Source organism: Silurus meridionalis, chromosome 5 (assembly GCF_014805685.1).
Source record: "Silurus meridionalis isolate SWU-2019-XX chromosome 5, ASM1480568v1, whole genome shotgun sequence".
Taxonomy (NCBI): Eukaryota; Metazoa; Chordata; class Actinopteri; order Siluriformes; family Siluridae; genus Silurus; species Silurus meridionalis.
The window spans coordinates 23,123,829-23,139,676 of NC_060888.1; the positions used below are offsets into that span (position 1 = coordinate 23,123,829).

Here is a 15,848-nt window from a genome sequence, read left to right on the forward strand (position 1 = left end):
ACTTATGATCCAAAGTTCAGTGACTTAAACACTAAGCTATCACCTTTCCACCTCACCATGTATCCCAAATGAGGTCCAAACATATTCTGCACTGCTCTGACCTCAACCCCAGTGAAAACCTTTGGGATGAACTGGAACATTCAGTACACACCCAGAATTTCTCACCGGACCACAGTTGAATGAGCAAATGTCTTACGATGTTCCAAAATAGAGTGCAAGTCAGAGTAGCTGAAAAAAGATAGACTCTGTGGAATGTTCAACAAGCATGTAGGTGTTTGATGGTCATGTTGTGTTCATTAAATGTTGTTCAGCTTACATGAGGATGGTATGCGTGACAGGACTCGGGACGTCTGCGGATCTTCTGTGATTTCATCCGGTTGCATTTCACTGTTGCGTTATGTTCACAGAAGTTATGGAAAAATATGAATATGTTATCTGATTAAAATCTGAGTTTAACTTTTTAGTTTGAACATCTTTTATTGACAAGGTTTGGTTCACACTTTCCTACATTACCCACAATATTCTTTGACTTTGATGGTGGCAGCAACGAGAAGTCTTCTCTAACCTAAACAGATCAATCTAAACAGCAGTGCTTTAGTCCTGGTGTCTGTCCAACTGCCCCACTATGTCATCTGAACATTCTGTTTGAAAAGATCAGCTTCCCTAGCTTCGGCTTTCATGCCAACTCCATCATGTTTGCCATCTTAATTTACCAATTTAAGGCTTATGGATTCATGCAAAAAAAAGACTTACAACCCACATCAATAACCATCCATTTGTCCACCTGTCCCTTTTTACATTGCTCGGAGCCTATATATTACTTACTTATATTCACTTACTCAACAGTTAATGCATATCTTTCACTGCCAGAACCTTTATATTAATTTGCTGTATATTTATCCATTCATATACTACATGCTGTACATATATTTGCTTATTTATCTGCACTTGTAAAATTGCACAATTGCTACTATTTGCTATGCAATGACAATAAAACTGTATCTATCTATCCATCCATCTATATATACATTTTCTATAAAGGTTATCCAACAGAGGGCCACGGGGGAAGCCCATCACAGTGCCCAACTGGGCACACACACTACAGCCAATTTGCAAACGATCTGCCTACAATGCAATGAGTATATGACAAAAGCCCATAAAGCACAGAGAGAACACAGTAACACATACAGGGAAAATATGCAAATCACTAAAATGACTATAAAAAAAATATTAACATGCATCAAGCACCACTAAACCCTAAAACATAAAAGTTTCCTACCTAAAAATATTTTTGGTAGCTAAGACATTGGAGGTTATAAAAAGTTGGAACAGGATATATTTGACTTCTCTCGGTGTAAGGGTGATGGGGGAGTACTGGCGTGAGCAGTCACAGTCTGCTTGCACCACCAGCATCACCAAGTTACTGTTTAAAACCTGCTGGAGCACAAACATCCTGCAATGCAATACATCATCATCATCATCTTCATCATTATCATCATCTAATCTTACATAGAATGCAATAACTTTTTATTATAAGGGTTAAAATACTGGATACCATTACTTCCCTGACTTTTCTTTATTTCCTATAACAGCTTAACATTTTGAAGTGTTTTGTTCTTTTTATGCAAAATAAAAATGCCAAAAGGACTAAAAATTCTCTAGTGTCACTTGAAGAAATTCCAGTGGTGAAAAGCTGTCTGTTACAAAGCACTGACACTGGAGACTCCTTCCACAAATGTTTAAATAAACAAAGCCAACTTCAATGATGAATTTGCATGTTAAATATTTGCATTTTTCACCAGTTTATCTGTCGCATGAGCTTTTGATATAGAAACAATAACATTTAAAATCATGTGAACAAAAAAATGACCAATCAGATTTGAGAACTCTGCTAGAATAGAAATATATATATAATTTATATATCAGGTTACTGTATGAAAATATAATATAATGTAAATTATATATGATTTTAGTTTACAACTATGAAATGTATGTTATGTCTTGAATTTTCTAACTGAGGTGGGTTCTGTAGTGGCCAAAAGTATCTGTAACTGTTTCTGCTTTGTTTCTACTTTTTTCCAAAAGCCCTCACATGCTAGTTGACTGCAGGGAGGGGATGCTAAAACTGCTTTCCTTTGTTACATGGTAGAGAATGCTTTTTCTGCCTGCTCATTTTCAGAGAGAACAAAGATGCCCACTTTCTTCAGAAGTGCCAAATGAACCTTTTTCTTTTGCTTTTACTCATCAAGTGCAAGACTTTTTTTAAGTCATTTTCCCACCACAATTTATATTCTCACTTTTGACAGCGACCACACTTAATAATGCTGTTGGTCTCCCTGATGGAGGTGTCGTATATGAATCCGGGATATTCAGTGTTACAGGGCACCATGGATTCCACCTTCTTCTGTTTGTGTGCTGTGAGAGAGAGAAAGAAACCATGCATTTTACAACACAATCTTTCTATCTATGTGGGAAAACACTGATGGCTCCTGGTTCTGATTTCTAGGGTATAGTCTTTGCTCAAATAACAATGTGCTATCCTACATAGCTATAATGTGTACTGTACACTGCATTCTACTGATTCTGTTAAAGACAGGGGAAGGAATCGTAATCAAAGGATTGGTGCAGGGTTAGTAGAATGCTCAAATACACACAGACAACTGATGCATATGGTTAATTATGTAAGACAGTGAAAATACTTACTAGTGTGATATCCTGACTTGGCTGTGAGACAGTGAGGGACAGACAGGAGGACATAGACCAGCAGACAACAAGGGTACAGGCACAATACAGGTATGATAATAGGGAACATGCAGAAATGAGATGAAATGAAAATAATATGAGGCATGAGGTTATAAAAACAGCATGATGGGAGTTTTAGATGTAGCACAATGGTAATGGTTATGCAGGCTGAGGACGTTGAGATTAAACACATTTTGTCCTGTGCTTCCATACTGTGTCATACAATTTTGATTCTTAAGGCAACAATTTGATATCTGACAGATGCTATGATTTGTTTTTGATTGTTAAGGCAACAATAAGACTTAATATGTTATTGCATAATACAATGCAATTTAGATTTTTTTTAAATTTTTTAATTGCATCAATGAATGTTACAGTCTTCTTTTTCTTCATTTTTTTTTGGCTGCTCCCATTCAAGTTCACCACAGCAAATCATCCATCTCCATACCACCTTGTTTTCTACATCTGCCTCTTTCAAATGAACCAGTCTTCCCTCACCATATCCATAAACCTTCTCCTTGTCTGGTGGCTCCATCCTCTGCATTATTCTACCGATGTACTTCTCTGCACATCGCCAAACCACCTCAATCGTGCTTCTCTCACCTTGTCTCTAAAAAAGCCCTATCTGCACAGTCCCGCTAATAAACTCATTTCTAATCCTGTCCATCGTTGTCACTTCTAATGAAAATTAAACTTCAACTCTGCCACCTTCAGCTGACACCGTCTCCAAACTGTACAACACAGCCGGTCTCACCACAGTCCTATAAACTTTCCTTTTCACTCTTGCAGATACTCTGGCGGACCATGCATTTGTAGCCTGGGCCTTCAGTGGGGACTTACCCGACTTAATCCACCTCTTAATACCACCATCACGTCACGATTATACCCATCAATAAACCATCAATACTATACAGAAACACAATATAACACCGCGTTACACGGCATTACAGAGAGAGAGGAATTTTACATACGGAGGCTGAATACCATTTTACTAAAGCAATAAACCCAGTTAAGGCTCCATACCTCTACACTACAACCACAGCTGTGCACTTACATCATCTGGAGCAGTTCTGAATCAACTTTTGTCTAATAACTTGACAAAACCATTAAACATTTAAATAAATCCAATCTACTCACCCGAGATGCAGACTCATAATTTGCACCGCTCCTCAGAGGCTGAAATCCAGTGGTACCGCTCGTATTTACTGGTCTGGAAGTGTTCACTGGAAAAGGGTTTGTTCGCCACTTCCAGACCAGTGAATACCAGCATAGTAGTCGTTAAAAGGCTAACTCAGACCTTAGACGTATTAATATGTGCAGAGCGCTACACACGTGTAACCTCTAACAGTTTCCCTCTGACTATCCAGTCAGAGGACGAATATGAAATCTAATTGGTTAAAGAAACAGATCTATTTATTAAGGATACTATAGTAAAAAAAGTCCTGCAGAACAGACTTTGCAGGCCCTGGGCAGATTAGATTGACATGTCAGCACATAGAGGCTGAAATCTGATTGGACAAAATATCTAACATCCACATACAAGTACTGGAAGCAGTGCAGCCAAGAAAAATGCTAAGAAATGAAGAGAATAGACTATTGGGAATAAATGAATACAATTTCAATGGAACAAATATTAGAATTTAGGTAGTCAGTGTAGGTCAGTGCTTCTGATAGTGTTTAGGCCAGCAGAGAAGGCTTCGCTGGCCCTGACCGCCCGCCACTGATGAATATAATACAGTACGATTTTGATCACAATTTCTTATAATTTCATTTACAATAGCACTAAATCGGCTATTTGATGCTACCACTAAATCTGTTGTTGCACTACTGTGATTGAGTAATCTTCAACCATAATTTAAAATACCAGTAGTCTCCAGTCACCTCCAAATCAAGTACATCACCTTGCTTATTTATTTACACATAAACCACATAGTAATAAAATAAAAAAATCATAATCCTTTCTAAATAAATCCAATCTTTAAAACTGTATTTAACTGCCATCAGTGCATTGATCCAAACTGTCAGATTCTTATGCTTGTACTCTTAATACCTACACTGAACAAAATATATGATATATGTTGACTGTTAGAACCCACCGTCTACCAGAAAGCCGTTATGCCACAGCCCACTGATGTTAAACTCCAAAAAAAACCTGAAAGCAAAGAACGCAAAAAGTTTCAGAGCAGGAATAGAACTATTTTTAAAAATGAAAATGCAAAAAATCGTAACTTACATTATGAGGTTGGAGAAAAGCCACTTGACTACTGCCATCAGGTTGTAGAAAGGCTGCAAAAAAATAAATGATAAGCACATTAACTGGAAGGACTGGTCATAATACAGCTTTATATAGTAATGTCTTCAGAGATTGCAAGTGTTTGTGAGTGCAAATAGTGTGCTCATATAAATACACTGGAGATTTTCAGCTGATTCATCAACAATCCGACTGAGTCATCTTTATGAGAATGTAAAAATGCTTGCTAGAAGGAACACTGTGCTAAGAGTCTAAAGAAATGTACACTCAGCAGGGGTCGAGCTGCACTTGCGTGATGATGGCTGTTCTTGCACATGGCCTGGTAGTCATACAAAGTCTCCCTGTAGACAGGAGTAGAAGAATTCATTTTTATACGATGAAAAGTTCACACATTTTAATCCTTTATACTATTTCTATTCTTACATTTTTTTCCTTTATATCTCGTTTATATAATCTTACACACCTGGAGACAGATGAAAGTGTGATTACTGATTAACTGATTACTGTTTAACTGATTAAACATTGCTTTTACAACATAATAATTCTTAACGGTATTTTTACTTTTCTATACCCACATGCAGTGCTGTGTTTTATTCCTTTCTTACTGTAAGTCCAGGGGGAAACTAGTTACCTTTTAAACAAGCCTGATTTGAGGAGCTGGGCCATTACTGATCCATCGACTTCCCCAAAGAATTTTCCAACCTGTGTTAGACATGAATTTGCAGCAGTGAGTGAGATTGTCTGTCACACTGTATTGCTCTTATTTTAGAGGTATGAAGGATTTGATAAGGGATTAACTATTTATGGCACTGACGTGCATAATGTGAGTCCTTTGACCGTGCTTAACGGTTTGACGTAGTGATGTGTAATCCGCAAACAAGCCAACTCTGTGCTGATTCTTTGTAGTGTATGAGAAGAGCCGACTCACACTTACAGTTGTTCATTTAAAGTACTGATTAAAATGTTAAACAACAGTTGTAGGAAAACATTCCCCCTTCGGCTGTGTTTCCATGCTTCACCACTAGGCGGGGAAATTCTCAGTGCCATTCATGATAATTTACCTCTGTGACATCACCGTGCACCGCTCTCGACTGTGCACTCAAAACGCCAGAACTGAGCAGCAGCCGATGTACGACATCGTGCAACCTATAGAACAGTAGCTGGCAGATGACAAGAATTACACCACACACGGACTATAAATCCAGTAAAGTTTGAGTGTTCTGAATCCTGTACTGTGTTTTAACTGACACACCGGGGCGAGTACAATCTCCTGATCAGCGTACATGGATAAATTTCCTTAAATTTTGTTGTCCTTCGAGCCGGATCATGCGCTTACCTCAGAGACAGGGTGTCAGAGCAACCTTCCTACGAGAGCCTGCGCTACTAGAGCTATGAGTGCTCCATATTCCCATGTTGATAGACAACTGGATAGACCGTGGTTCACCACACCACCCTTTGACAGTGATTTAGAAGAGGAGCCCTTGCTACAGAAGATGAGACTGCACTCATCCATTATGCACAAACTTCAAGATCAGCAAAGGGAAAATAGGCAACTGCGTGAAACTCAGATGGCCCTTCAGGAGGAAATCCAACAGTTACAGATCCTTTATAACGATATGCAGAATTTAACAGTAAAGCAGCAGTCAGTTTTATCAGCTCCTCAACCACAGCAAATCAAAGCGACTCCAGTCCTATTACCTAGAACCATTTATAGACCACCTGTGGCAGTGGTGCCCAAACCAGTGCTCTATATTCCACAACCTACTCCCTGCAGAACCCAAGCACCACCTAGGGAGAGTTTCTTTAAATCAGATGCGGACACATATGCCTACAAGACACCCCCACAGCCTGATACAATTCATAATCTGCCATACCCTTCTCTGGTGGGCTGGCTTCACAGCACTGTATGTCCAGAGATGTCCTATAGGGGCCCACAGCCAACAATTCCAAGTTTCACCCGTTGTGACCCTAGCGAGTTCGCTCGTTTAAGATAGGCCTTGATAACCTTCTCCCTGTTAATGCAACTGAGCTCTTCAAGCATGAGGTTCTTCTAGACCACCTGAGGTTTGAAGAGGCATGCCTAATAGCAGACTCTTTTTTGAATTCCCCTTGGCCATACACAGACACTATGACTGCATCTACTGACAGTGATGAAACGTAAAAAACACAACCGAAGGGGAATGCTTTCCTACAATGGTAACTGTGTATTTTTTTTGTAACGAAAAAATGCATAAAATAAGGCTTTTGTGAAAACACTAAATAAAATATTGCTAACCAACACACAAACCATTCATAATCGCTCAATTTAAGCTAAAATAGAAGGGTCTAAATGAGACTAGATGAAGAGCCATTTGGCAGCCATAGTAGCCGAAGGCAGGCGAGCCAAAAGAGCTGAACTTTTGAAAAGAGACAGACCTCCCATCACTAGTTTAACGTGTCTCACTTCCTCGTTGACACGAGTTTAGCAATCACATATGGTGTGGTGGGCGAGGCTAAGATGCATGTGTTGCTGCTGATTTACCCACCATTCATCTTCCCCCAAAGTTGCAAGTGCTTTGACATGTCAAACGCCCATGTCTGAGCACGTTTATTTTTTCCCGCATAAAAAAAATCCTTTTGTATATATATAAAAAAATTAAACGTAGAAAGTAAACTATTGCAACATTATCCAATCAGAAGCGAGTGTATGTAATTTCAACTAATAGACATAATCGACTCAACGACAATTCTCCACCAATGGGATGGTTTGAGAGAGTGGCATATGACGTATAACTCGACCAATTGGGAACGCTGGACTGATTTCCCAATCTCTATAAACAGCCGTTACTGTGGTGTCACAGGTCAATTTGACTTCGGCAAACAAACGTGGTTGACTTTGGTTTTTACGTGAACTGTGAATCGATGGAATGAGAGAAAGTCCTGTTGCTTTTCTATAATCGTATCTTTCTATAATCGCATCCAAATTGTTAGTGACTGAGGAATTTCTAAAAGTGTTAAAACCCGGACGAAAGCTTTTAGCTTTTGCGCGCTCCCTGCTGTTAACATGGCCACTTGTTTCTGGTTCGACCACTTTATTTTACACTCTTGCTGTCTGAATAACAAAATGTTCAACTTGAATTGATGCCCAGAGATTATATGTTGATGTGAAAAGGCTTTGCCCAAACAGCCTGAAATGGTTTTAGAGACCATTCAGACTCCCTTTTCTCCAGAGGAATGAGTTAGATTGGTGACTTAAAGGTCTCTTATATGCTGGTTCAGTCGGCATGTCAGTCTAGCTTTGCTTTAAGATTAAGAGGCAAAAACAGAACGTTTTTTCCCCCCTTTTACAATTGTTTTTGGTCCCCTCAGTTCTGGGAAGTCATTAGTGATGAGCATGGGATAGACGCAACAGTAAGTTATTATAGCGACAGTAATCTTCAGCTGGAAATAATTAATGTCTACTACAATAAAACTACAGGTGAGTTTGTTTTTTATAATTTTATGTTCCCCTTAAAAAATACTTTTGTAGGCACTTAATCTTTTAGTGGTGCTATTACTATTACAATTGCTCATACTTTCTATTTTTATAAGTACTATAGTCCATTGAGTGTTAACCCGACGTTGCCCAACGGCCGACCGTCAGCTTGGCGTGTCCTGGGCTTTAAGTTCTTATAACACTCTTTGTTCTTTATCTAGCAGCATATACTTCATTGGTTAAATATGATGCTGCTTTTGGAGAGAGAATGAGAATACATTTAGAACTGTATTGTTAGTGAACCTTTAATCAGCTGTAGTTTAAGCTAAAGGGAGGCTCGGGTACCAAAGCTGCTAACAGGTGCACTAATTGAAGAGGCTTGTGTTCAATAAATGTTTCCAGTATCATGTCTTATTAATTAACTGTTAGATTTTATAAGATGAAGAGGGAGAAAAAAAGAAAATTGGCCAAACATATCGGCCAACAATCATATGTCGGCCAACCGCTGCCCTGATTTCTAAATATCTGCATTGACCAGAGAAAAACCCATATGGGTCAACCTCTAGTTTTTGCTAACATTGTGATCCTTTGTCTATTAAGTGGTGGATACAACATTTACCAGCCGGGTGGAGAGCATACAGCAGAGCCAGCAGAAGCTGCATCCTCAGGCCCATCATGACCACTAACTTCCATCATACCGTCTTTCCTGATCCACCTCCTAATCTAAAGGTGGGCCTATTTCACTGATCTCATACTAAAAACTAACAAACCTAAATATAACATAACTGGAAATAAACTCTCTCTAGCTTTTCAAAAGTGCTTAAGCTAGGTGTGTGGTATGTGGAATTCACCTATGCATCCCGCTACTACACAAATTGTCCTGCTATCATTACATGTATGCTAAACCTAGTGGAAAGGACCTTTCCATTCCAGTATGTTTAGAGGAACAGATATCCTTAACATTTTTCCATGATGTTGGATATGTTTTGCATACATGTAATGATAACAGGACAAATTGTGTAGTAGAGTGATTGCATTGGTGATCAAAATAAGTACATGTACTACAAGTAAAGAACATGAACTATTACTATTAACAATTCTAACTGGAATGTTGTTTTTGCATAAAGCAGAACAAAAAGAACAATAAATAATGTAGTTTCTAATGTAGAAATAAGGCGACATCACTATTACCCACAATGCAATTCCCCACATTAGACCAAGACCATTGATATGTCACATGTCTGTGTTCCTGTAGTTTTATGTCCCTGCCCATTTTGTTACTCCTAATGATCTCTCGCCTCCCCCCCATGGCTGGTTTATGCCCTGTCTCACCAGGTTATTTATTAATTTTTTTGTGTTGTTATTTTTGCCCCCATTCATTTTATATGGGAAAAAGAAATCGCAATTTTGTCATGTGATCAAATTTTTAAAAACGTAATCGCATACGTCGCACTAACAGGCTGCTTGATTTGAGGATGCTTTGTGGTGCTGGTATGAAAACTGCAGGACAAAATACAAAGAATATTACAAATGAGCAATTTTATAGTGATGGTTTTCAAGCACCGTTAATAAATTTGCCTCTAGATAAATGATGACAGAAGTTTCATACTCACGTCACTTCTCTCCTTAGAGATCACTATGAACCCATTGTTGTCCACCAGGTAACAGTTAATATCCTGTCACAGTAAAAAAAACAAAAAACATTGTTGATCTTTTATATAAGTTTTGAAATAGAATATTCTTTCTCAAGGGAGTTTGAAAAAGATCGATCAATTATTATTTTAGTTAAATGCTCAGTTTAACTCCTGATATTCGATAGCACTTATAAAACTAGGTAAAGGTAATTCCTTTTGTACTTTCGATAAGTAAGCAGTGAAACACATCAGAGGTGTTGTCACGGAATACCAGGCGTCGGAAACCGGGAGTGAAGCAAAGTGAAGTTTACTGATCTTAACAGAGCAAACAATGAAGTTTCAGAGAAGGGAGTGCTGGAAATAATGAACTTGGCTGAAGCGAGGAATACGGGGAACGCGGGATCCGTGGGAAGTCCAAGTGTTCTGAGGTATGTATACTGTAGATCAGACGGCAACTAAAAGGGACTCAATTAAGGGGAAACAGGTGTAGGTGATTAGTAGGAGAGGCTGAGCGGGAGTGTTGAGCGCTAAAGAGGGGTGTTTCTGGTGGTTCTCTGACAAGTGACTCTTATAGAAGAATTGTCAACAACAGAGAGGCTGGATGGGGCCTTACATGAAGTGGAGCTGTTATTTCCCTGTAAACGCACAAACTACAGTAAAGGGTGGCACAGGGAATTGGGAAATTTTACTTCGCAAGAAAAAGTTAAATGTCATTACCAGTTAGGATGTCATGATGGTGTCCCATCTGCTAATGCGATTACAACATGGGTGTGTAATTTCTAAGAAACAGCTCAATATATAGCTAATGCATGTTGTCGAACGGAGCGGAGAAGGCTCCTAAGGATAGCAGCTTAAACAGCCTCAATATTCTCTGGCCGTTCGAACACCGGAACTGTATAAGGACCAAAGACGTCACTATCTCACATGAACGAATGGCTATTAAAATGATCTATAACAGTTTTTACAGTAATCAGCACCACTGACTGCTCCATTATAACTAATGGCAAGGAGTTCTAAAGGAGGTCGCACTCATTCCAAACTATTGTCGACACCTCAGGGTCGCCAAATCCTAGTTCCAAAATTTTCTTGCATTTAAGTCCTCTTATACCACAGCAATTTGCCAGTTTGAAACAATTTTCAAATAAATGGAAGTCTGTTTTAAAAAAAAAAGTTATTATACATCCATCTGAGCTGCTGTCATACAGATTACTTCAACACCTTCTGACCAATCAGCATCAAGAATTAGACAGCACTGTGGTATAACAGCAAATAAATATTACACAACAAAGCTAGTGCACAATAACTGAAAGAAATATATGTACTCACAATGCTTTCACAGCTCAGAGGACACAACCCATCCACATTACTGCACTACAATGAGAAAGAAAAAACAAAAGTCAAATAATACAACCTATAGTAGGTATATTTTATTACTTGGAATACAGTTTGCTATACAGTACAGTAATTCTTGAAAATGCTGCTATTTTGTTTGGCTATTTTATGTATACTTACATCCGTGTCATCTGCCTGTTTGGAGGGAAAAACAATTGAAGAGAAATGAATGCAGATGTTTAAATTGTGGGTCTCTGATGTGGTGTTTACTATTCAGAAAGGTCAGGTTCATTGTTTACCTCTTTAGCTGTGGCCCAGAATCTTCTTTCGAGTAGATTTAATGACATTTGAAGTCCAATTGCTAAATAAAAGATCAGAAATTAAACTAAGTATGTGGAGCTTCATCAGCCTACTTGCAACGTTAACACATGAGTAGATTTGTGCTTTAATTCCAATTCAGACATCATATATTTAAAAAACATATATTCTTTAGCAAACTGAAAAGTGGTAACTCATTTAATAAAATGTTGAACTTTAATAAGAAGGTCATGGGTTCAAATCCCAGCAAAACCAAGCTGCCACTGCACTTGAGCAAGGCCCTTAACCTTTAATTGCTCACTGGTATAACTGGGATAACACTGACACTCTGGAAAAAGGCGTCGGCCAGGTCCCGTTAGTGTAAACTGTTCTTTAAAGATATGAATACAATAAAATATATTTGTATTAGTACACTGGCATGCTGCTTAAACTGACTTCTATCTCCAGCCCTCATTCCTCTCTCTCTCTCTCTCTCTCTCTCTCTCTCTCTCTCTCTCTCTCTCTCTCTCTCTCTCTCTCTCTCTCTCTCTCTCTCTCTCACATTCTCTCTACCACTTCTTCTCACTTGCCCTGTCCCAGAGTTGCATTGATAAGTAGACAGGAACAAGCTGTTCTAATATACACTGATGGATGATGGGACCTGAAATCAGCTTTTAGAGAATCAGTATTAATATGTGCTTTATGTTAATCAGAATGAATCATTTTTCATTGTTTTTTTAGCTTATGCTAACTTCCTAATGTTACAAGTGTATTTGTGACATCTAAAAATTATTTTTTTTTTCTATTTTGTTCAGTAGTCATTTAGAGATTATTCTGTTATGATAAGTTCAGCAATTCTCCCTTAACAAGTGCAGTGTATAAATAACATGTATAATGAATGAGAGGAAAATTAGCGTACATGTAAAAGTACATTGGCATCTTTGGAGAAACTAGAGATTAACTCCCACTTTCATTATTTTAGATTTATCAAAAACAGTTTTTTTTACTTAAATCTTTTACATAAAATGAATACTGTACTTTTTTAGTGAATTAGATTATGCATAGTAAATGTGTATGCAGCTCCAGAAGTAAAGGCGCCCCCTATAAAATTGACAATGATTATTGGAGACATTGTTTTGAAGTTTCAACTGTGAAATGTTTCATAATATGTTTTAAGTCTTTCACACTTATTTTGATAATGAATCCCATAACTACATAGTTTATAGACATGTTTAAAGGTGTGCATACTCTTTTTATGATATGTCAAACTTTGCTATTCAAGTATAATAATAAACACATGTATAAAGTAGCTATAAGAGTAAAGGCTTGTGTTTCAAGTTAGTTTTCCTGATACTGTACCTCCAGCCAATGCTATTCTGTTCTGTGCAGTCACAGTTACAGCAGTCACTGCTATCAACATGTTCTTTTCTGTAAGAAAAAACACATGCAGTTCATGTCTTTTTAGTATAAAACTCTATTGGTAAAATTAATAATAATAATTCATAATAATGAAAATGCTGATGCTGATTTTTATACTGAGCTAGAAACTCCTAGTAAAATGACCATAATGTTATGTTATGTTATGTTATGTTATGTTATGTTATGTTATATGTTATGTTATGTTATTTAATGTTAACACTGACTGAAGAAAATTACATTCAGTGAGTATACCTTTATTGATATCGTCAACAGGTACGTAATAATAAAACTGTCCCGGTTTGTTCTCAGCTGCCAGACGATACCAGATAGGGTGATGATCCATAGTAAAGAGATTCTCCTTGTCCACTGGGGTTAAAAAGTTCCTGATTTTACATGGATGAGATAATAAAAATATGTCAAATATAATGAGATATAAAGTTTACAAAATTGTCCCTTTCATTGTTTCCCACAGTTTGTTCAAAGCTCTTCACAATGACAGCTAACAACCAGGAAAGTCAATGGCAAACATTAGCTTTTTACAATAAATGTAAAGCAATGAGTTTTAAATGGCTGCTCATGCTGCATCCCAGGGCAAAAACTTGCAATCTACCCTATTCTGCATACAGTGACACATAGAAATGCATGTAATTGGCTAATGCCATTATTTTAACTCAGAGAGCACACCCCCTTTTTTTCCCTCCCTCGGCATCCAGTCACAGATGGTTGTAAGATTTGGCACTTTATAGGCTTACTCACTTCCCCTTCCTTTCCTCTTTGCCAATGTATCTTGTGATGCGCATGAGGCCTGAGCGTGTCCCCAAGAAGGCAGTCTCAATATGATCTTCCACACTGCAGAAACAAGTAAAGGACAAATGTGAAAAAAGATAGAATTTAATGATAATATTGAATAATAATGTAATTGCAATATACAAGACCTTATTTTGCTATTGTTTGGTTAATAATAACACTAATGCTTACTATTCATTTTTGTACCTCTGAGTGTTTCTGACTTGAGATCTGACTTTGACTTGCAATTATGTGACTTAACTCCAAAACTAGATAATTACTTTGCATCTACTTCTAAATAATGTTCAGATAGCTCACAAAGAAAGATAGATGAATCTCACCCAGCATCGCTCATCATCAGCGCAGTCCAATAGGCTTCGAGTGGAGCTGTGACCACCGCGTCAAACAGTACTTGCTGCAGAAGAACCTCATCGCCTGCATAGAGAAAAAAAGCATGTGTGGAATTATTTATGTTCTAATGTCTGATGAGACATTTATAACTCACATTCAAGTTCAGGCTCTTTCCCAGTCAGGTATCGGACAACAGCCTGGAGCTGAGTTAGTTTCCGATGTTGGGGGTCGATATCTGTCTCACAGTAAGTCCTATTATAGAAAAACATCTCAATTTTAATTCAAACAATGAGTGTACAGTGGTGAACATACACAGACAGTAAAACTCTTACAGAACCTCTGATGTACGTATATGTTTAATATAACAAAAAATGGACAATCGTTGAAATTTTATTCTATTAATGCAAAAAAATAAAAAAAACCTACAGATGGATTAACCTAAATGAACAGATGTAAAATTGATGTAACAATGTAACTAAAGTCATAAACTAAAGTACAATCAGCTGCACAATTTGCACAAAGTCCTCACCACTCATTGGCTATGGTTAGGTCTGGCTGCTGAAGATCATGAAGGCCTGTAAAGAAAACATTTTTTACATATCTAGATGACTCTGACAATGGATAAATGTGTTTACTCAGCATTTATGTAGTGAAAGTCTTTTTAGATTTTAAGATTTTTTCTAGCTTCTAGCTGTCTAGCTGTTTTTAATATATACACATAACACGTACCCTCTTCAATAGAAACATTTCCATGAAACACATATTGGCCATGACCTTGTGTTAACACCATCCCAAAGCTGAAACCACAAGACACATGAGGAACATCAAAACACACATTCAGAAATAGGTCAATATATTCGTGATGTGTTCTTACGTTCTAGTGTTCCTAGATTGATATCATATTTTGTTAATTACACTTGGGGAACATCCAAAAGAACTGTAGAACATCAGTGGGGGATACAAACTTTTGCACTTCACTGAGTTACATACATCTTACCTAAACGGTGTCTCATCGATGGTTGTGTAGAAATATTTGTTTTTAAGCAACAAGGATCTTTTCTGTAAAGAATGAAAAGCGGATTAATAAATGGAGACAGAATCCAGATGTGTTGATTTAAAGTCATTTATGCAGCAGTGCTCATGAAATTTTAAAACTGGATGGAATATACTGTTACATCTAATAGTGATATCTGTAACTCAGGTCTCAGGTTTATATTAATGAACTGATGAGTATTTTATAAAACATACTATAAAAGAACATCCTCAAGTGTACACTATATGGACAAAAGTTTGTGAACACCTGACAAAAATGTACTTTTCAAATGTACTTTTTAAATATTGTCCCCATCTCCTGTTATAATAACCTTCACTCTTATGGGAAGATGTTCCACTAGATTTTGGAGTGTGCTTGTGGAGATTTGTGCTCATTCAGCCACAATGGTGTTAGTAAACTTAGGTACTAATGAAGTGGGTGAAGTGAGGAGGCCTGGGGTGCAGTCAGTGTTCCAATTCATACCAAAGTGTCTCAGTAAGATTGAGGTCAAAACTCTACAGCAGGCCACTCAAGATCTTTTACTCCAAC

At 37.7% G+C, this 15,848-nt stretch overlaps 1 protein-coding gene across 3 annotated transcripts in view; it reads right to left on the reverse strand.

Moving 5' to 3' along the window:
• cacna2d4b (calcium channel, voltage-dependent, alpha 2/delta subunit 4b) overlaps positions 1-15,848 on the reverse strand; it is a 34,854-nt gene that overhangs the window by 1,050 nt on the left and 17,956 nt on the right. The window contains exons 19-38 of one of the 3 annotated variants that reach the window (XM_046850198.1): positions 15,264-15,325; positions 14,996-15,063; positions 14,796-14,841; positions 14,421-14,518; positions 14,257-14,350; positions 13,886-13,978; positions 13,382-13,512; positions 13,070-13,138; positions 11,713-11,774; positions 11,594-11,608; positions 11,408-11,452; positions 10,061-10,123; positions 5,625-5,695; positions 5,259-5,334; positions 4,976-5,028; positions 4,839-4,894; positions 2,704-2,724; positions 2,298-2,415; positions 1,338-1,453; positions 317-399 (exon numbers count right to left, since the gene is read on the reverse strand). In XM_046850198.1, the coding sequence (XP_046706154.1) occupies positions 317-399; positions 1,338-1,453; positions 2,298-2,415; positions 2,704-2,724; positions 4,839-4,894; positions 4,976-5,028; positions 5,259-5,334; positions 5,625-5,695; positions 10,061-10,123; positions 11,408-11,452; positions 11,594-11,608; positions 11,713-11,774; positions 13,070-13,138; positions 13,382-13,512; positions 13,886-13,978; positions 14,257-14,350; positions 14,421-14,518; positions 14,796-14,841; positions 14,996-15,063; positions 15,264-15,325 (1,440 nt within the window). Of the gene's footprint in view, positions 1-316; positions 400-1,337; positions 1,454-2,297; positions 2,416-2,703; positions 2,725-4,838; positions 4,895-4,975; positions 5,029-5,258; positions 5,335-5,624; positions 5,696-10,060; positions 10,124-11,407; positions 11,453-11,593; positions 11,609-11,712; positions 11,775-13,069; positions 13,139-13,381; positions 13,513-13,885; positions 13,979-14,256; positions 14,351-14,420; positions 14,519-14,795; positions 14,842-14,995; positions 15,064-15,263; positions 15,326-15,848 lie in introns of those variants that run through there. The other 2 variants (XR_006925911.1, XM_046850199.1) reach the window with 2 other exon arrangements.